General features: G+C 49.0%; 1 protein-coding gene across 6 annotated transcripts in view; it reads left to right on the top strand.

Moving 5' to 3' along the window:
* Window positions 1-22194, top strand: part of PRKCA (protein kinase C alpha) — a 363797-nt gene that overhangs the window by 246854 nt on the left and 94749 nt on the right. For 5 of the 6 annotated variants that reach the window (XM_059908847.1, XM_059908845.1, XM_059908843.1 and 2 more), the window contains exons 4-5: window positions 9215-9326; window positions 12654-12782. In XM_059908847.1, the coding sequence (XP_059764830.1) occupies window positions 9215-9326; window positions 12654-12782 (241 nt within the window). The remainder of the gene's footprint in view (window positions 1-9214; window positions 9327-12653; window positions 12783-22194) is intronic. The other variant, XM_059908846.1, reaches the window with a different exon arrangement.

Genomic DNA, 22194 nt, shown 5'->3' with positions numbered 1-22194 from the left:
TTATTCAGTTCACTGCCCCTTCCTGGGGAGGATTTTACACCCTTGCCCTGTTGACTTTGGCTTGGCTGTGTGTCTTGCTTTGGCCAGTGAAGTGTGAGCAGAAGTGATGGCACCATTTTCAAGTGGGAGATTTAAGAGCCATTGAGTGGTTCTGCCATTTCTCTTTTTCCTTTGCCATGAGACTGGCAATATCCCAGGGAGGGGCTGCTCTCTTGGGTCCCAGGGTGAAGAGTGAGAAATAAGTGTTTACGGTGGTGAGCCACCGAAAGTTAGGGACTTGTTAACGCAGCAAACGCAGCCTCTCCCACATGAGGCAGGACCTGAGCCAGACCTGGAGCCTCCACCGCTATGGACGCACCACCTGGCACACAGTAGGTGTACAATAGACAATTTTTGACGTATAATGAAGAAATTGATAGCTAACTAGGAAATACCTTTTTAAAAAAAAAAAAAAAAAAGTCTATTCAGCTCTTCTACACATTTTTTAAAAAATATTTATTTATTTGGCTGTGCCGGGTCTTAGTTTGCAGCCTGCGGGATCTAGTTCCCTGACCAAGGATCGAACTCGGGCCCCTGCATTGGGAGCGTGGAGTCTTATCCACTGGACCACCAGGGAAGTCCTGGAAATACCTTTTTTTTTTTTTAATGAATAATAGTTAGGCTTTGTGGTTTGAATACTTGCATATTTCAAGCATCTTATTTTAATATCAGAATTTCATACTAAATCATCAAAGATTCTTTTGGAATTTGAAAGCTGTAATTGATAAGATGTTTATATATGTCAAGTTTTCCCGAGATGTTAACATATAAAATTTATTACAAAGTAAGGAGATGCTGGTTATATGATAGCTTTTAATTAAGATTTCAGTTTTATTGATGGCTGGTGGGACCAGATATCTGCACAGTGGTCTCATGTAGACACCTTCTCAGCAGGTTGCTGGGGAAGCTACAGACAAAGCCGTTTACCACCAGATATAACAGTTGTGCCCCGAATTCCTTCACCATGTGTAGGCTCTCCCTCTAAATGGTCTCATGAACAGGGTGAAATAGAACCAAATAAATTCAGCTGGGATTCCTGGTAATTTGGATTACGTAGATAATGTATGAATTCATTTTTTTTTGACTTAAATCATTTCGATAGTGTTTAGGGCCTCCTCTCACTGTTACCTCTGAAACTAGTCAGAGGTATATTTTACTTATATATACTTATAAGGTATTTTACTTATATATCTATCTAGAGAAAAGCTGTTTTATCGTTCTCTATCCGAGGGTTATTTTTTATTCTGTTTTTTATGTAAATGTCATTATATTTTATGTTTCCCTCTGTAGCTTGCTGGGTTTTTTTTTTTTGTTTTTTGCTTTTTGTTTTAAATTTATTTATTTTTGGCTCTGTTGGGTCTTCATTTCTGTGCGAGGGCTTTTCTCCGGTTGCGGCGAGCGGGGGCCACTCTTCATCGCGGTGCGCGGGCCTCTCACTGTCACGGCCTCTCGTTGCGGAGCACAGGCTCCAGACGCGCAGGCTCAGTAGTTGTGGCTCACGGGCCTAGTTGCTCCACGGCATGTGGGATCCTCCCAGACCGGGGCTCGAACCCGTGTCCCCTGCATCGGCAGGCAGACTCTCAACCACCGCACCACCAGGGAAGCCCAGCTTGCTGTTTTCATTAGACAATATATCTTGGAGATCTGTCCATGTAGTTACAGAAAGATCTAGCTCATTTGATTTAACTGCTACAGAGTATTCCAGAATTTAAGTAAATTATGGTTTATTTAGCCTTGCTGGTAGTGATTTATATAGAATTTTTTAAAAAGAGTCTGTCGCTTCTCATTTAATGATTACAGCATCTTACGTATCAGGGCAAAGAACCCATAAGGGTCTTTCTGCTAGCAAAGCTGGGTTTGACAAGGTAGTCCAACTGTAAAGGTAAATGTTACTCATCAGAATAAAATGGGGTTACATTAAGATCAAAAATTAACTGTCACCAGAAATGGAAGATCCTTAGTTCTGTTTTAGAGCAGGCCACATTCAGCAAGACCGGTATTATCAAAGGCAAAGCACACTTGAGCGGGCTGATTCCTCAGCCTGAGGAGGGCTGTCGGAGCCTTGCTTGCTCAACACGCGATGTCCAATGTAATGATTAGAATCGTATCCAAGTTACATAAAGTCACCCTCATCAGATGATCTGGTTTTGGTCATACTCTGGTGTTAACAAAAAGTTTTAAATAGGAATTTTTAAAATCATAGACCTTAAAGAAACAAAACAAAACTTGTTCCCAAGAAATTTAAGATCACAGAAATAATGCCAGATTCGCCCTCGGAGCAATGTTTTCGGTGTTGCTTGTGTAGTCAGCACGTGGGTGACATTTAGACCCAAGCTTGGCTTACGAGTGTGCTTCATGGGAACACATCAGATGGTGAAACAGGGACCTTTCCTGGTACGTGGAGGGAGCAGCTTGAAGGAGCCACGCTGCTCAGGGCGGCTGAGGAAATCACACCCCGGGCTTCAGTGAAAAGCAGTCTTTTCCAGAAACTCCTAAAGCCTGAACCCCAGCCCTCAGTGACAGCTGTTTCCGTCCTCCCTCTATGGGAAAGGTGTAGGGCATTTCGAAGACATTCACGTTCAGGTAGAAAATTCAAGCCTGGATGACCTCTAGCCAGAAGCCTGCCGTTTTTTTAACTCATCCAATTAAAAGGGCATTTGGGGCTTCCCTGGTGGCGCAGTGGTTAGGAATCCACCTGCCAGTGCAGGGGACGCGGGTTCGTGCCCCGGTCCGGGAAGATCCCACATGCCGCGGAGCGACTAGGCCCGTGAGCCACAACTACTGAGCCTGCGCGTCTGTAGCCTGTGCTCCGCAACGGGAGAGGCCGCGATAGTGAGAGGCCCGCGCACCGCGATGAAGAGTGGCCCCCGCTCGCCGCAACTGGAGAAAGCCCTTGCACAGAAACGAAGACCTAACACAGCCAAAAATAAATAAATAAATAAATATATTAAAAAAAAGAAGAAATCTTTGGAAACTCTAAAAGTAGGCATGGGGACCAGGAAGAAAGAAAGACCAGGCACCCAGAATCAAAACATAATAATCATGGAAAAAAAAAAAAGGGCATTTGAAGGGATGTCTATTCAGATATAAACATCCTTGTCAAAGAGCATCATTGATCGCCCGCCTCCTGGGGTATGAGGGTTTGAACTCCTCTAGAGGTTTCACATTGCATGCTGCTGGATGCGTCTCCATCATGGAAGCCTGCAATTTAAACCTCATCTAGAAGACGTCTTCTAGATGCTTACAGACAATACAAGAAGATGTCTAGGAAACGCAAGGCCCATCAGTATCAAAATATTGCACACTGCACACCCATGGGTTTACTACTCTGAACATATTACAAAATGATGGTGATGATGGTGAAAGACTTTGAAAAGTCCTGGTAGAAATGCTGAGATCTGTTTCCAATTAAGTTGCTGTATTATAAAACTAAGAGAGGAAAAGCAGGCTAGCAGATGCTTCCAGTAGAACTTGAAATGTTCACGTGTTATTTTTTTCCTAAGCAGCCTAGATTTAGATTTGTGGGTTAGACTTCATTTGTGCCTATGAAAATTGGTTTAGTTCAAAAACTTTTTTTCTCCCCCAAACGTGTAGACGACAGAAACGTCTAAGCTGAGTGTTTCCCGCTCTCGTTATAACATAATGTCAGGCTTGTGACATATGACAGCAGGTTTCACACTCCTCTTAATGAGAGGTTGCCAATGCCTAGAGAAGTAAAAGGTAAGGTTTGCACGTATTGCACTAAATGAGAAAGTGTTACCAACTTGGGAGTAGTGCAGATGTGGTATGTAGACCAGCCATGTCACTGCGGCACCAGGTGCAGCCAGACTTACCCTAACTTATATGTGGGACACCTATCGTGAATCCCCAGGTGAACAGGGATGGAAGTGTGCCCTGTTAAAGATTCGGAGGTCCCTTTCACACACGTGTGTGGAGGTTCACCATGTATGAGACAAAATGCCTTTAGACGACGCTAAGGCAGGTTTCTGCATCCAGGTGGCTTTGCGGTCCCAGAGGAACCTAATATCATGTTTGTTTCTTTTCCCTCCTTGCTTTGGTTTCCAGGAAGCCCAGAGATAACGTGAAAACTTACTTGCCAGCCTTGGTTCTGGTCCAGCTGCAAATTCAGCAGTGTGCTTTAGGAAATCTCTTCAAAGCCCTCAGCGTCTGTCCTCCGGCGGGGGCTGGGGGGCTGGTGATAAATGATGAGAAGATGGAGGGGGAGGAAGGTAGAGGAGTAACTGTCTGCATGAGTGGCAGGTAAAAGAAATAGAACACTCTGGAAGGCCAGAGGAAAGAAGGAAAGCGTGCCTGGTCCCGGCATCTGGAGCGGCTTCCTGGCAGGACGAAGCAGCCTTCGCTGTTGCTTTTTTAGGTGTTTCGGCAGATGGGGTGTTGGCAGAAGATGGTTAGACCATGAGTAGGGAACACCCAAGACAAGGTGAGAGGGGCAGGGGTGCTACCTGGGGCTTCCCCAGTGGAAGGGTTGGACGTCGAGGTTTATTGATGTCAGAAAAACCCCTCGGGTCCCACCCGTCAAACGCTGCTTCTCACTACCCGAGGGCGAGTGGCACTCGGGCACCTAAGGCTCAGCTCCTCTGCGCACACCTCCCTGGCCACACGGAGCCTCTTGGGGACGCCACGGCAGGCACTGTTTGTGTGATTCACTCAGCAGCTGTCAGGAAGCCCATCTTGGAGCCCACGGGACACAGCTCCTGCCTTGGGGTCCTATCTTTCCATCCGGGTTACCAGCATCACCTGGAAGCCATGGCTGACACACCTTTCACTGTCCCAGGCCCCGTGGCTGGTCCTGCACTTCGGGGGATCCCTCAGTCGGCCTGTGCCTCGAAATGCTTTTGTTTTGAAAAACTGATCAGAACATTTTAGAAACAGCACATGCTTCCTATGCTTAGAGCAAAGCAATCTGATTCTACTTTTCAGATCAGTCTTGACTCATTCTCCCAGGACTCCATCCCTTGAGATCCAGTGGGTTACATATTTGATGAACCAACAACAGATGCGCCTTTAACTTAATGTGTCCTGCTTGACTTAATGGTATTTACCCAGCAAATATTACTGTATTCCCTATTCAGTAAACAGAGTATTTAATTCGTAAGTTGTACAATAAAAGTACATGCATTGGAATTATGCACGTAAGACCTGGTGAAACTCTCAAGCCTGTCGTTTAGTTCATGTCTCTGCAGCAGTGTCCGTGTCCCGGCTTTGCTGACGTACCGCGGTCGCTCGTGTAAGATGTTGTCAGTGGGGGAAGCAGGGTGGTGAGGGGTGCATGTGGACGGTCTGTACTTTGCTTGCAAATTCTTGTGAGTCTTCGATGATTTCAAAATAAAAGATGAAAAGTTGGTTGTTTTCTTTTTAAAAGCAAGACAGGATCAGAGATCATCTAGTCCAGTTGTTTTCAAATTTTTCTTTTCGCAGCAGCCTCCCTCTCCCGTCCTCATCCCACGGGACCTCCCGACACCTCTGTCGGGCTCCCCAAAATCCCACAGGAAAGGTCCCGATCCAACCAACACCCTCGGGGTCCAGATGAGGAAGCTGGGGCCCAAAGAAGTTACTGGCTATTGATGGAAAATCAGAGATCCGGGAAGTTTGATTTTTAGAGCAGTTGCTCTCTGCAAGTCTCCATTAAGTCACAGCCCTTCAGCTAACACTGGTTTCTCTTGTCAGACAAGGTGAGATCGGACCAGGAAGAGCATCCGTGCTCCTGAGTTCACTTCTGCGCTGCAGGAGGTGGTCGCGGCCCCTCACCGTGATGCCCGGGCAGGTTGTCTCACAGGCGCTGCCCTGGAGGGCGAGTCCAGGGCGGAGGGGAAGGACTCAGGGCCACAGACAGAGTCCTCTGCCTTCTTGCCAACCTGGCCTCCCCTCTAGCCGCCTGTGGACACCGGAGCCCGTTAGCTTTCTCCTTCCTCCCCTTGCGAGCTCAGGTCCCTGAAGTATTGCTGGGAAACCTTTGACACCTTGGAGTTTATGATGATTATGTTATTGTTGGAAGTAATTTTCTCTTGCCTTCATCCAGGGATTTTTCAGGTTGCAAAGCCCCTTCTCATATGTTCCCTCACCCTCACCCTCACCCCGCGGCTAGGACATTGGCAGACTGGGTTTATTTCTGCTTTGTAAATAAATGTCATGACTTTTCCAAGGCTGCTGAGTTTGTGTCAAGGCGGGGTCAGAACACAGGTCTCCAGAATCCTGGTAAAGGCTCTTTCTATAGGAGAGATGTTGGTTTTCGTAAAGCTCCCGCACACAGGGATGGTCCACAAGCAGGTGGTGTGTTTGTGTTGTTATTGTCATTGTTACCGTAGGCACCGTCCTTGGCACAGTTTTAGGGTGTAAAGACTCCAAGAACCTGGTCCTTCTCCAGCCACATCCAGGAGGGGCAGCTCTCTTCCTGCACCTCCAAAGGCGAGAGCCTGAAGATGCCACATGGGCTTGGATGAGTAAGCCTTAGATCCTCCTGAGAAGTGAAGCAAGTTCCCCGTGTGCCACGTCAACAGAGATCGATGTGACAGCCAACTGGCAGGACAGCTGCCCTGGGACCGCCTGGTGCGCCCAGGCTCCAGGAGCTGTGTGGGAGCTGCCACGCTGGATTTATTTCACGCCGACGCTTGATGCTGTCCTTCTGCAGGGAGAACAGGCAGCCCTTCCCCCTGGCCTCCTCGTTGCCCTCCACGTGGTAGGACACGACCTTTACTATCCGCACTGGGAACTTTTAATTGGTACTGACACCAGCCTGTGCCCTTGACATTTTGCCCAGCATCCTGGAATACTGGGGAAATTGGTGGAAGGCTAAGCCCGCACTTCAGACCACGTTCACAGCTGCTACTGGATGGAAAAGTCACCTCCCAAGGAAGGTGTGGATTTTTCTCACCCCAAGAGACATTTCCAAAGTAAACCAGTGACCTGTGTCGATCATTTACACATGTAGGCACCTGGCACCCAATAAGCACTTACTAAATATTTGTGGAGGAACCTTCTAAAGCAGTGGTTCCCCACCTTCGTGTACCTGCCAACGTCAGGCTCACCTGCAGGGCGTGTTGAGGCCTCCTCCGCAGAGTTTGATTCAGTTGGTCTGGGGAAGCGCTAAATGATTTCATTTCTAACAAGTTTCAGGTGATGCTGGTGCCGTGTAGGGACCATACTTTGGAAACCACGGTCCTAGAGCAGAGATTGGCAGACGTTTTCTGTAAGGGCCAGTTAGTATTTTAGCCTTTGTGGGCCATGCAGGTTCTGTCACTCAATTCTGCCATTGTAGCCACAGGAAATACATAAATGAATGAGCACGGCTGTGTTCCGTAAAACTTTATTTACAAGAAACAGGTGGTGTTCTCATTTCAAAAAAAAATTGTGTTGCAGATATAAAAAGATTTTCAAAAGGTGTTAGGAGGCAGAGCCTCATTCTGGGTGGATTTCTGAAAGCTCTCGGATGGGAACCAGTGTTAGAGTCTCAGCTGCTGGTCAGATCCCACCTCTGATGTTCACTGGCCACAGGACTTCGAAGAGCGCTAGCATCTCTGTAGAATGAGGGTAATAATAATAATTATTATTATTACAGTGATTAATACATTGTATTAATACAGTGATAGATCGGAGGAAATGCTAACATTTATCAGGTTTACATGAGCGTTTGGCTTACTATTCTTTATACTATTTTAATCTGCATGATTAAAATATTCCAGAATTTTTCAATTTCTATCTTTAAAAAGTAGTCAAAATAATTCATTGGTCGGTATGTGTCTTAGATTTTAGGTTCCAATGTCAACCAAAAGGTCAGTTATCTTATGAAGTCAAGATCACCTTTGGAATTCCCTCACATCACCAGCACCCAGGCTCTTAGGAAGTCAGAAGCCAAGAATATCTTTCTTTGAGTACCTTTGCATTGGAGAAGCCCCAGACTAAAGGACACCTCAGGGACACCCCAGGCTTCCCTTGTCTGTAGTGGAGCTCGTGGTCTCTCCTCCCCGTAACCCTGCTCCCCTGGCATCTTCCTTCATTCAGACAGTGGCACCTGCTCAGGCCACAGAGAATGGTTTGGGAGGAGGAATTGAATGAGGAAGGGTTCTGATGTGGCATGTTGAGGATGAAATTGTTTCATAGCTCAAATAGGATGTGTTGATCTTTTAGCTCAGTGCTCGACTTTACGTATTAATAAACAGAGGTGCAGGAAGCAGAGGGGCTACTGCTTTACGTGGGTTTTCCCTTCTCAGCATCTCACTGAGATTGACTTGTTTTGTCTTTATATCAACCACATAAGACAAGTCCTGTTAATTTCCCGGTGTGTAGATGGGGCAGAAAGGATGAGTAATTTGCCCAAGGTCATGCCTCTGGGAAGGAACGGAACGAGGATTTGAGCACAGGCAGTCTGACCCCAGAGCCCCTGCTCTGTCGTTACTACTGTGTGCTAGGTGTGATTTTTGCTTCCTTGTCTATAGTCTATCTGTAGGTTGAGGAACAAAACACTGCTTGGAAAAAGGCTGCCTAGTTGTCCCTTCAGTAATCTGCGTGGCGCTAGAGGAGATGAATTGCCACGGGGGCTGGGGGAGGGGGCTTCCAGGCATTTCCAGTGTTCATCGGATTACACTGAAGTTTCCCTCCGCAAATGCATATGATGCTTTGGAAATGGTGCAGAAGCAGGAAGACGTCCCTGTGGGTTTGGGTGCATATCTGGTCTTAGAGTATATTCCTGGAAACCTCGCCCAGAAGGAAATGGCCCAAAGTCTGCTGAACGGCTCCAGGGTCACTCAGCTCAGCTTAGCTTCACAGATACACCCTGATTTTGTGCCTGCTACAGCCCACGGTGGGCCCTGGGGATGCGGCAAGACCGCGGTGTCTGAACCGCTCTGCGTGCCCTCGGGCACCTTGACGGCTCTGGGTCCAGAAGCGGTAGCTTTGGGAGAAACCCCGCTGTGTGCGGATTACACCCGGAAAGAGAGGGAACGTGGGCATCCAGTGCCCAGCCCGGAACGGGCAGCCTCTTAAAACACGGTGCGGCAAAGGCGCCCCCCGCCCATTGTGTGACCTCAGACAGCGGTGCACACACAGCCTGGCGCCTGGAGCCTTGCTGTGGGGACGGGAGGGGCGGGCCTGAGCCGGGCCTAGCCCCCAGGCGAGGTCTCCCCGTGACTGATGAGCAGTGTGCTGCCTCTCCCCTCAGGACCCCAGGAGCAAGCACAAGTTCAAGATCCACACTTACGGAAGCCCCACCTTCTGCGATCACTGCGGGTCGCTGCTGTACGGACTTATCCATCAAGGGATGAAGTGTGACAGTAAGTAAGTTTTCTTTTCCTAGTAGATGGTGAGGCTCTGCAGATGCGGCCGGGGTTGACAGGGCCCTTCAAGATGTAGTGACTTTTCAGCCCGTCAGTAGAATTCGTTCAGATATGGACTCTACTGAAGAAGTAGAGAATCTCTCCGCTCTCGAAGTTCTGGTTTATTAAACTACTTAACTGCCTACTTATCAACCCTCACCCCAAAAGCACCCGATTTAATGGAGTCGGTGCTGCCCCGGTCTTCCGTGGTAGAGATCTTCAATCGCTGTCGCACGCAGGCCCGTCAAACCCCACAACGAATGCCATGTGTCCCCACCTCCAGATTCCATGTTTGGTTCGGCTTCAAGATGAGCTGAGCATTCGTACTCCTTATCTTCCCGGGTCTCTAATTAGTGGGTGGACTGTGGAAAACTCCAGTAGGCTCTCCATAGCGCTGAAACCGCAGCGAAAATGAAAACGGGGAGGGCATCTTACTTTTGAAGTTCACTCGCCCTGTGTGTTTCTGGACAGATCAGATTCCTACCAGGCCAGTTAGAGATGAAATCCCGGAAGACATCCGTCCTCTCCCCTTCCGCTTTCTGCTCTGTGTGTATCTCCACCAAACACCAGGAGGAAAGAAAAACATCTCTTTCTTTCTGTGGAAACTCTCTGCTTTGATTACTGTCATGTAATGAGATTCCCCAGGCTATTTATTTGTTTCAATAAAATTTTATTCTTAGGACATGAAAAGGTACTTACTGAGCCGGTTTTTTCTAGTAGAAGGGGAAGGGTCATGGGAATATAAGATGTGTCATTCGTTAGTGACGGCTCTTAGGGCCCGAGCCTCATCTGTGTGTCCCCACACGGAGCAAAGACATAAGTATGTCGTCTTCCCTCGGTATCCGAGGGGGGTCGGTTCCAGGACCCTCCGCAGACGCTCAGCGCCCACAGTCAGCGGATACGGGGGTGTGGTTTGGGGCGAGCAGCTGTGGAGTTGTTGGAAAGAAATCGTGTCTGAGTGGACCTGTGCAGTTCAAACCCGTGTCACTCAAGGGCCAACTGCACATAAACATCAAGCTCTATGAACTTTATGGAGTAGACGGATGGCTTCTCAGAACACAGGGCTGCTTCACCTTCCCACGCTGTAGAATATGAGAGCTTCACGGAAGCTTCGTGATTGGCAAGGCCAGTGGCTTCCTGCATTTCGGGAAACGCTAGGATTCCAAAGACACCGTTTTCAGAGGCTCTGCAAGTGTGGATTCTAAGTGCACTTGTAAATACACTTTTAATTATTTTAAAACTTGGAACAAAAGTGAATCCTCAGCTGTGTTAGGCACTCAACCTTGACGAGTTGAAGGTGACCTTGCAGACTGATGTCCCCAGCTTCACTCAGTAGGCAGAAGGGGCCCTCCCGTTTCTCCTGCTACATCCACTGCAGAGTCAGCCGGGGTCGTGAAGGGTGCACTTAAAGAAGGGCACCAGCTGCCCGTCCTCTTCTGGGTGAACCAGGGTTTGGGGATGCTGTCCAGCTTTAACACAAGACAGAAATAAATGCATCGCTGAGGCTGAACTGAGTCTTCACCCGGCATCCTTAACGGCTGGGTGCAAAGTTCTGTTTGCATCAGAGGCCTTTCTTGGTTATCCAGGAATGTCTTTATAGTAAATAAATGGTATAGATTTGAATTTATTAACCAAGTGTATGCTAATGAAATAACACTCATCTGGTTTGTAGATTAGGATCCTGCTTATTAACATTTTGGTTGTAAAATGGGTTCTGTTAGTAAACGTTTTGAAAACCCTGACCTAAACCAGTGTGTTTTGTTTTAAGCCCTTTGCCTTGGAGTCCTGGGGTTTCTGGGGCTGCTGCCTGTGCTTCTTCCTGGGGGTGTAGGAAAATACGCAGATGGGTGCCAGGACCCAGACCACCCCCCAGCCAGAGCCACTTGTGCGGAGAAGAAGCCTCTTCCTCTGCCCTTACACACAGTAGGTTATGATGCTGTAGACATTTCTGCTCGGTGGAAAGAACGTCAGCAGCCACTCGTGCAGGCCTCTTAGTTTGCGGAGTAGGAAAGGGAGTTGGAAAGCAAATGAGCTTCCCAGGATGTACGTACGATACAAGCCGCGGACGGCAGCGCCGAGACAAAGATACAGCCCAGGGCCCTTTCACCTCCCACGCCCTCCCTGAGGTCCACGTCCTTTCCAGAGGCTCTGGCATTTATTCCCCTAAGTTGCACGTTCTGCCCAAGTACTTGAACACGTGATTTGGTCAATGCGGGTCATAGCACAGCTTTTCAAGAGGCTTTGTATTGGCCGAATCAAGGTACATGATTTTGAACGGTTCCCTTTGGGAATGAATCCACATTAATCGTTCTTCCCTCGTTGTATCCCTTTTCCTGCTTTCGGTGTTTTATAATCGTAGCTGAGATCCGTTGTTCATGATGCTTCTTGCTATTTAGTTCACCGCGTTAAAATTAACCATTGAAAATGAAAGGGGCACGAAGGCTCAGAAGAGTCTTGTAGCATTCCCCTGGAGGATTCACAGGCGTTCCAGGGGCCACCCCTCCTTCTGGAAGCCTGAAGGTACAGGGCCGGTAGAGCTGAAACACCTACGCAGAGTCTTCTGTCTGTGCTCAGTGCCCTGGACTCTCTTCAGGGTCCCTTTAGTCCATTACAGTAAGACTGATCTTTCTTTAATCCTCCCCCTGTCTCGCCCACGTAATGTCAGCTGCTGAGAAATGGCTTATGCCAGGCGTATATTTGTTTTACTCAGAATAATACTTAAATATCTGAAGACAGGTTTAAAATATCAAGCACAGGTTCTTTTAAAAACAACAACAGCAAACAAAAGCAATGCACTTAAGCCTCCTTGGAAATACAGAGTTTACTGAGGAAAAGAACATTTTCTGAATTTCCTTTACTCAACCCTGCAAATCTCAGAAAGGCATAAGAAATTCTTTGGCAGAAAGAATCCTCTGTTTAAAATGTGCATGTTATTTGCCTCTGTGTACATAAAATAGTAATTAGTCTGCGCTATACATACACTTACCTATGTGAATTTTGTATGCTGTTATATATTGGAAGCATTCACAGAAGACAGGGGGGTGTCTTGCTTCAGTTAAGACTGGACAAATATGGATCGAGTATTTTAAGGATATTGTCACTCACATGAAGCCTGTGCTGTAAGGGACATCTGCTAACAGTTCTTTATGTCACCAAAAGCGTTATAGCAGAGTATCGAGTTAGAGGGTGGCTCATTTTCACTTCTGTTCATGCAGCCAAAACACCGAGGGAGGGATGCTTCCAGGCCACACGCCCAGCCTCACCCTTTGCTTTCTTGACTCACAGCCTGTGATATGAACGTGCACAAGCAGTGCGTGATAAACGTCCCCAGCCTCTGCGGGATGGACCACACGGAGAAGAGGGGCCGGATCTACCTGAAGGCCGAGGTCACCGAGGAAAAGCTCCACGTCACAGGTAAGGCGATCTCGGATGGGTGTGAGGCGTGTGCTGCTCCGTGGGCTTCGGCTCAGGGGCGGGCCGAGACCCAGGCTGCTCGGACGCAGAGCCACGGGGTCTCGTGAACATGCCTCCCGAATCCCCAAATGCTCGGCGGCAGTCAGGGTCACCACGGCCGTGTGGATGAAGTGTCCTGCCAGCAGGGCCAGCGGATTGTCCCCCTGGTGATGGGCACACCAGAAGCCACTAAGCAAGATGCCACTGGTGAAGGTGGAACCCGGGCGAGGGCAGGCGATGGAAGATCCAGGTGTTTAAGGGTGTCGGGCTGCGATGACCTGATGGGCCTGCTGTGATGGTAACAGCAGCTGCCTCGGGTATTTACACCTCCTCTGAGTTGGGTGCGGTGCTGAGAAATCCACACAGATTATCTGCTTCTCACAACTACTAGATCATTAGCCTCATTTTCCAGAAGAGGAAACCGAGGCACAGAGAAATGGGAACCCTGCGGTGTCACAGAGTAAGTGAGGACTCCAGACCCTGTGCTTCTAACCATCACACCACCTGCACCTCACAGACAAGACGGCTGAGGCACCAGAATTCCATGTCCCCAGGCCAGGCGCCCCTCCTCGGGGCCATGTCGGGGTGCGCACTGTCACAGCACAGCTTTTCCTTTGGTTTCCCACCAAATCCACATTCAGCTGAGGGTCCTCACGGTGGCGCCCTCTGTGCTGAGTACGGTTTAAGTCTCAGGCGGCAGCGTCGCGTCCTTGCTCTGGAGGCCTCTCGGGTACCACCCGCGCTGCACGCTCCCTTCTCCCGGACCAGGACATTTATTCTCATCAGATCAGCAAACGTACTGTGTTCCCATTTGTATTTAAACGTGGAAAAACTGACTTAATTTTATTGTAAATGACAAAAGATATTATAGGAATAAAAGACTCGCAGGGTCTGTTTAAGGAGAAAGCGGGGGTGGCGGGGGGAGCCCAGAGAAAGCTCACTTTTGGGAACACCCTCACATTTTTTTTCTTTGGAAAACAGTCCAGTTTTCCACCCAGTGCTGTCCTGTCAGGTAGGCATTCAGGGAGCATCAGACAGCGTTTTGAGGTGTTGCGAGGAGAGGGTCCACACGCTTTGCGGCTGGCTAACCTGATGAAACGAACCACACACGGCTAATGGTCAGAATGGGATCGTGCATAAAACCCCCATCACAGACACGGGACCCCTGGCGCCTTTGTGTTTCAGAGAAGTTCCTTGATTTTCTCAAAACCGTCCTGCCTGCCCCCTTGCACTTGGGGCTGCGGTTCTCGCCTGCGTTCCCTTTGATTGGACGGATGCTGCAGCGGGGCCACAAGCGGGTCTGCACCGTCGCAGCCCCACGCTTATTTCTCTCTTTTTTACCAAGGCTCCCTCATTGTCACAGTCCCGTCCTGGGGGCAGGGAGCGTGCAGTTTCAGAGAAAACTGCCATAAAAGAGAGACTGAGCAAGTGGTGAGGGGTCGCAGCAGAACGCCTGCTGGCTGAACGGGGCAGTGCTTCGCCCTGGCTTTACGGCGGCCCACGGCCACGGCGATGTGGACACACAGGGGAGGGTCAGAGCTCAGCCGAGAGGGTCACGGCTCCCTGAGGGCTGGACTGCCTGGCAGGGACCCCAGCGTGCAGCCCGCGCCCCCCGCGCCCCCCGCGCCCCCCGCGCTCCCCGCGCTCCCCGTGCTCCTCGTGCTGCCGAGCACAAAACAGCCTGTGCGTGCGAGCCCGGCCCGGGCCTTCTGCGTGCGGCGCTGCCTGGGTGTGCCAGGCTCTTCTGGGAGCCTCAGGAGCCTTGCAGGTGTGGACTGCACAGAGGGGCACAGGTGCGCTGGCTGGGGCGGCACACGGTACGCGAGAAAGACCCACCTTGCAGGGGACAGCCAGGCGTATCCTCCTGGGACTCCTGTGCTGATCACTCCAGCATTGCCAAGAGTTGGACTTGACTCACAACTGTGGAATCATCTTAGGGGAAGACACCCTCCCTGAGTTCGAGACTTTTCATGCATGAAAGCCAACCAGTGTAACCTATGGCTGCAGTCTAGGTCATGTCTCTTGAGAACGAGTCTACACATTTGTGCAGAGACGTAGCTCTGCTCTAGGACTATGAATTCAGCAATACTTCCATAACAGCAGCAACAGCAGCTCACAGTGACTGAGCACTTCCCACAAAAGGGCCACCTTCGAAGCACTTTACATAATTAACTTATTTAAACCTGTGCGGAAATTTATTATCCGTATAGATGAAGAAACCAAGGCACGAAGAAATTAAGTAACTTGTCCAAAGTCACACAGATGGTCACTTTAATGGTTACATATTCAACTGATAGAAGTAGAGATATTTTAATGACAGTACCAGTAGGAACTGGAATCTTATCTTAGTTCAGGCTACTATAATAAATACCACGGACTGAATTTCTCTTGGTTCTGGAGGCCAGGAAGTTCAAGATCAAGGTGCCACCAGTTTGGTTTCTGGAGAGAAATCTCCTCCTGGCTTGCAGGGGCTGCCTTCTGGCTGTGTCTTCACTTGAGAGAGAGAGAGAGAGAGAGAGAGGCTGGAAGTGGGAAGAGGGAGGAAGGAAGCAAACTCAGTGGTGTCTCCTAAGGGCACTGATCCCATCCTGAGGGCCTCACCCTCATGACCTCATCCCCTCCCAAGGCCCTACCTCCTGTACCATCACCGTAGGGGGTTAGGGCTTCCACATACAAACTTGGGGGCACAAACATTCAGTCCACAGCAAATCTAACTTAAAAATACAGTAGTTATTTGTGTGCAGGAAATTCAGTCCTAAATATAGACATCCAAACTAAAGGAAATAACCTGTTAGTAATCATTTCCTTAAGACTTTTAGAGTAATTTTAGATTTGCAGAATCAGAATTAGCCTGGCTTCAAGGAGAACAGAAATATAAACAATAAACCATAATGAGTAGAGCTTATGGTACAAAAAAAGTCACAAAAGTAACACAGAGTTCCCTGCACCTTTCACCCAGCAGCCCCTGATAATCACATCCTTACATAACCATACTTTAGGCATCAATGTAGTCACATTTTTAAATAGTACCCGATAAATTTGTGAACAATAGGTACCTATGTTAGTCACTAGAAATTGTTTTAAAGAGTCAGAGAGAAGACCTCAGGCTTCCTTATTCCAGTAGAAAAGGCCAGCAAGGAACACCAGCCAGAGCCCCTCCCTAGCGGTACCTGCCACCCCTCCTTCATCACCTGCCTGTACCACTCCTCACCCAGCGGATCTGGCACTTGTGTGTGTGTGTGTGTGTGTGTGTGTGTGTGTGTGTGTGTGTCTTGACAGACGGTTTCCGTAACAACAGCTGCCATTGACCGAGTCCTTCCCGTGTACGTACTACTGTCCACAGGACTGGACCTTTCCCCATGCTGAGTGCTTTCATAGCCATTGTTTCACTGACCCCTCAAAAACTATACCACAGCGTACTGTTCTTGCCCTCATTTTCAAGATGAGCAAAGGAGCTAAGAGGGGGGAAGGAAATTGCTCCGAGTTACGAGGCAGAAAGTGAAGGGAGGCGGCCTGAGCCCAAGTCTGACCCCTGCACCCAAATGCTGTCAGTCTCCCGGGTCTCTCTTACTAATTAAAGAGTCTCCTCTGGATAAATAGCAAACCCATAACTAGTTTCTAAACCCACACTCAGCACCCCACAGCTTCTTTGAGGTGACAGAAGGTCTAAACGTGGGACGTAGGACCAGGGGAGAAAAGTGTAACATGAGGAGGAATTAAAGAACAAGCCAAGGCCACGTATAATTAAGTGCTCAGTTATGTAGGTGACAGAAGGTCTAAAGGTGGGACGTAGGACCAGGGGAGAAAAGTGTAACATGTGGAGGAATTAAAGAACAAGCCAAGGCCACGTATAATTAAGTGCTCAGTTATGTAGGTGACAGAAGGTCTAAACGTGGGACGTAGGACCAGGGGAGAAAAGTGTAACACGTGGAGGAATTAAAGAACAAGCCAAGGCCACGTATAATTAAGTGCTCAGTTATGTAGGTGACAGAAGGTCTAAAGGTGGGACGTAGGACCAGGGGAGAAAAGTGTAACACGTGGAGGAATTAAAGAACAAGCCAAGGCCACGTATAATTAAGTGCTCAGTTATGTAGGTGACAGAAGGTCTAAAGGTGGGACGTAGGACCAGGGGAGAAAAGTGTAACACGTGGAGGAATTAAAGAACAAGCCAAGGCCACGTATAATTAAGTGCTCAGTTATGTAGGTGACAGAAGGTCTAAAGGTGGGACGTAGGACCAGGGGAGAAAAGTGTAACACGTGGGGGAATTAAAGAACAAGCCAAGGCCACGTATAATTAAGTGCTCAGTTATGTGGGTGACAGACAGTCACATAACTGTGACTGGGGAGGTTCTGGGGCGTACGGGGTGGGGAGGGAAAGACCCCGCGGAGGAAGAGGCTGAAGGACTGTAGGTGTTTGAGAGGCCAGAGGGAAGAGACCCGCAGCTGATGGCTGAGATGGGGTAGTGGAATTAGCCGGCCTTAACGGGAACACAGATGTAAACAATAAACCATAACGAGCAGAGCTTATGATACCAATGCAAGTGATTTCTTGGAAAACGCACTTAAACCCTAAGTACCTGTGTTAATTGTTAGATTAGTTCCATTTCCATTTGACCTGTGCAGAATCACTCAAATTGAAAATAATTCCCAAAGTAAAATAGAAATTCCCAACGGACTCCTGGGATGGAAATCACCCTTTTGAAATCAGAGATCAGTTTCCTTTCGAGATTGGTACAGTATTTCTGGGAAAGGCCTGTGCTTTCGTGGTATATTTTTATTTTTTGCCTTTGGGCAGTGGTGCTGATGTTATCTGAACAGTGTCATTTTTATTTCTTCGTTCAGTATGCGATTTTAATGGGTTTCCTACATTCTTGTGTACCTTTTATCTGGTTTGGAGGAGTGGTAAAGAAAAATAATCCCTCGTGGGAACGGATTTTCAATTTAATGTTGTAAGTAAATGGGAAAAATATTGTATGCTTTACAGCTGTTTCAGGAACACATCTCTTCCCCAAATAGATTATTCTGCAGAAGAGGCTGATTTTCTCTGATACTTTGGGGTGTTAAGTTATGGAGATGAAGTTCTAAATCGAGTTCCGGGGTTGGGGGACACTTCCTGCAGGTCCCGGCAGCCTACAGATTGCGTCCTCTGTCTCTCTTCTAGCTCTGTGTCGGGACTTTGCCCTCATGCTGTTGTTGGCTTAAAGAATACTAGTCCCTGTGTGTGTTCTTCCACCTTTTAATAGCGTCATTGGGATGGAGTCAAGGCAGTGAGACTCAGCCTTGCATAATAATCATTCATTCTTTGATCCGACTGTTTGTTATCCATTTATAAGCTGTGTGTCAGGCTCTCTGCGAGGCCCTGGGGATGCTAAGATAAGGAAGACATAGTCCCTTTCATGGAATGTGTGGTCTCCAGGGGGACTTAGGATGTGGAAAAGAATGACAGCGCCCGGTGCCCGTCAGCGTCAGCGTGGAGGGCGCCTGGGGGCAGTGCCCCGTCTGCACCGAGGAAGCTGCAGGTGGCAGTGACGTAGAGCCAGGAGCACAGGTGGGGAGAGGACACTTCAAGGAAAGATGCCGGGCCGCCGAAGTGCTTGGTGTGTTCAGGAAGCTCGACCCAGTCCAGGATTTCAGGGATTTTGAGTGCGCCGTGGGGAAAGCCGGGGGGAAACTTCTCTCCATTTTCAAGGGGTTAGGGCTACAGTCATCACAGTTTACAGATTGCACGGGACTTAGGAGTCACGGGGTAGTAGCTCCCAGTTAAATACTTCTTTCTCAAGCAGGAGCATTTACAGTTCCGGGTGGCTGTGTTTTCAGCAAGGACAGAGCGTCACCCTCACACCCTGAACCCCAGGCATGACCCCGAGGTTCACTGTGACCCTCGACTTTCTTTGTCGATTCCGGGAAAGGAGGCGTGGCAGGCAGCCCACTGGTCACCTGAAAGCTTTGTTCGGATGCTCTTCCCCCCGGCAGGAAGGCCTGTGGAGTAGAGTAACCTGTTTGGGGCTGCCAGCAAGGAGCAGTTGGACCAAGCCGCTTGCAGAACAGAAAAGGTATTAGTTGGAGGTCATTTCTATTAAATAAAAGCTTGGCTGTGGGAATCAGATCCAGCTCAACAGCACAAAAGGTGACGCCGCTGCTGTGGCTGGTCCTTTGCTTTGGGATAGGGAGGGATAGCAGGCAGCTGCTTCCCCTTGAGTACATCCAGATTGTCCATTATCAGGGATGCTACCTTTGACCACCTGGTTAAGGTATTTTCATCAGATCCCTCCACTGCAAAGGTACCTTCTTTAAATTTATAATTAATGAGGGGTCTGGGTGTTGTACTTGGAGACCAGCAACTTTTTGTCCGATGGTTTTGGCAGCCGTGGACGAGCCTTAATCAGTTATTATACTGACGGTTGCAAAATGGTGATTTTCTAGTTCTGTAATTGCTTCAACGTTCAGTAGCTGGCATTCATCTGAAAGAAAAGCTTTCCCTTTATGTCCCCCTACAATTTTTTAAAGTAGCAATTTGAGCTCACAATTTCTTTTTTAGTGTCTTTTAAAAATGTTCAAATTGCTCAAAATACGGCCAGCGGGAGCCCCTTCATGCTGGCTCTGCGTCCCCTTGACATGACCCATCCATTTTTTCAGTACTTCCTTTCTTTTTTTTTTTTTTTAAATTAATTAATTAATTAATTAATTTATGGCTGTGTTGGGTCTTCGTTTCTGTGCGAGGGCTTTCTCCAGTTGTGGCAAGTGGGGGCCACTCTTCATCGCAGTGCACGGGCCTCTCACTATCGCGGCCTCTCTTGTTGCGGAGCACAAGCTCCAGACGCGCAGGCTCAGTAATTGTGGCTCACGGGCCTAGTTGCTCTGCGGCATGTGCGATCTTCCCAGACCAGGGCTCAAACCCGTGTCCCCTGCATTGGCAGGCGGATTCTCAACCACTGCGCCACCAGGGAAGCCCAGTACTTTCTTTCTTTCTGGAGCTTCCTTTCTCTGAGGAACACTGGAGTTTTTTTAAAATGGGAATGATAATAAGAATCCAAAGTCGGGGTTCTGGGGGTGCTTGGGGCTCCCGGGGTGCTACTGCCTCTAAGCTCTTCCAGTAGACAGAGGCAGGGGTTTTTTTAATGACCTCCCACTGCTGCCTCTGGCTCTGATCCTGGACCAGAGTTCTTCTCCACCTTTCCCAGTCCTCGCTGACTCTCCATCCTCCCTCAGTAAGACCCCTGGTCCCTGATGATGTCAACATGCCCATTTGTTTGTTCTACCCCGCATTACGTGCAGCAGTTTCGGAATCAGTATACCAACACCTGTACCAAGAACAAGCCTACTCCATAAAGCTCAAGAATTTATTGCCATTTTAAATAAAGCCTCAGGTGATGCCCCGTCGAGGGTATGTAGTCAGAATGCTGTTTCCTGGACTAAATGTTTTCCCGTGTAGCCATGTTGCCCATTTGGTACGTGGCACCTTCCCGATCATCCTCAGCCTGCTCCGTAATGTGACAGACCGAAAGGGTGCTGCTCCTGACGGGATGTAATAGAAAGCACACACTGTCATACGCCTGTCCAGTACAGTACACACTGTCTTACGCCTGTCCAGTACAGCACACACTGTCATACGCCTGTCCAGTACGGCACACACTGTCATACGCCTGTCCAGTACGGCACACACTGTCTTACGCCTGTCCAGTACGGCACACACTGTCTTACGCCTGTCCAGTACGGCACACACTGTCTTACGCCTGTCCAGTACGGCACACACTGTCATACGCCTGTCCAGTACGGCACACACTGTCTTACGCCTGTCCAGTACGGCACACACTGTCATACGCCTGTCCAGTACGGCACACACTGTCTTACGCCTGTCCAGTACGGCACACACTGTCTTACGCCTGTCCAGTACGGCACACACTGTCATACGCCTGTCCAGTACGGCACACACTGTCATACGCCTGTCCAGTACGGTACACACTGTCTTACGCCTGTCCAGTACGGTACACACTGTCTTATGCCTGTCCAGTACAGTACACACTGTCATACGCCTGTCCAGTACTGGGGCCAAGACTGTATTGCCTGGATCTAATGAGGGAAAAAACTAACAAATCCAGATATTGGGACATTCTGCTTGGTAACCGACTGGGACTTTTCAAAAATGTTAGTGTTGTGAAAAACAAAAACCGTCAAGGGGACTATTCTTGACTAAAGGAAACTAAAGAGACCTGATAATCGAGTGCAATCTGTGGCCCAAGAAAATAACGATTCTAAAGGACGTCTGGGGAGCAGGGCAGAAATCCGAATCTGGACTACCCTTTAGATAGTGGTTTTGGATCCACACGACACTTCTGGGTGGTCATGGCAATGTGGCTATGGGGGAGATGCTGAAATAGTTTAGGGGCGATTTTCCCTGACGTCTGAAACTTACTTCCAAATGGTTCAGCAAAAACAAAACACAAAACGCTGAAGCACGTGTGAAATACACACGCACACACAAAGCCTGTGCAGCGAATGTTAATCAGTGAAAATTTTCAAATCAACCAAACCTCCAAAAAGTTGAGCTCTGTTAGGTTGGAGCTTTCTGTTCTAGTGGGTACAGCACTTAAATGCTCTCTGTAGAAATCCCTGTGGGCTGGAAGGAAGCCCCAGATGAACCAACCTCCGAGCTCCTGACGGGGTTGCTAACAGCCAGCTGGTCAGAACACGGGGAACAGCTGTGGGAAAGGGGGACGCAGTGCACACCACGGGAGCCGTGGGCGTTGCCGGAGGGCCTGGGTCCTATGAGAGGAGAAACCAACGCTTGTTAAGCCCCTTCCATGTCCCGAGCCCTGGTTGGATGCTTTCCTATCTGTTATCACGACGACCCTTCCGGAAGAGTGCTCTCATCCTCGTCGTCATTCTGTCCCACAGACACCGGCTGTGAGAGCTTGTGTGACCTGCCCAGGTCACTGGCTGCTGAATGGAGGCCGTCCTGACCCTGGTGCCCCAGCCCACGCCTCCCACCCCCTTACCCTGCCGGCTCCTGGCTCTGGCCGAGGGGAGATGTGTGCCCGTCACAACTCCCTCCCCTTACTACAGATAGGCCCACACCGTGTGGCTACAGTGTTGGCCATTTCATGTTTCCATCCTGCAGTGAACAGGTGAGGCTACCCTGAGCTGGCCCTTGGCACTGTCATCATGACCCCCAGAGCCCCCATTTTCCAGGGTTTAGATGACGGCTAGCGATAAAAGTGGCAGCAGGGAACCCAGCCGAACTCCTGCCTGCCTCAGAGTGAAGACCTGAAATGGGCAAGAAGGATGGACACGAATACCCGTCAAGATGTGTGCTGACCGATCACGCAGGAGTGGGCCAGATGTGACGGCCGCGTCCTTTCTCCGCCTGCCTCGC

The sequence above is a fragment of the Balaenoptera ricei genome, chromosome 20 (genome assembly GCF_028023285.1).
Source record: "Balaenoptera ricei isolate mBalRic1 chromosome 20, mBalRic1.hap2, whole genome shotgun sequence".
Lineage (NCBI taxonomy): Eukaryota > Metazoa > Chordata > Mammalia > Artiodactyla > Balaenopteridae > Balaenoptera > Balaenoptera ricei.
This window is presented reverse-complemented; position numbering and strand designations above follow the sequence as displayed.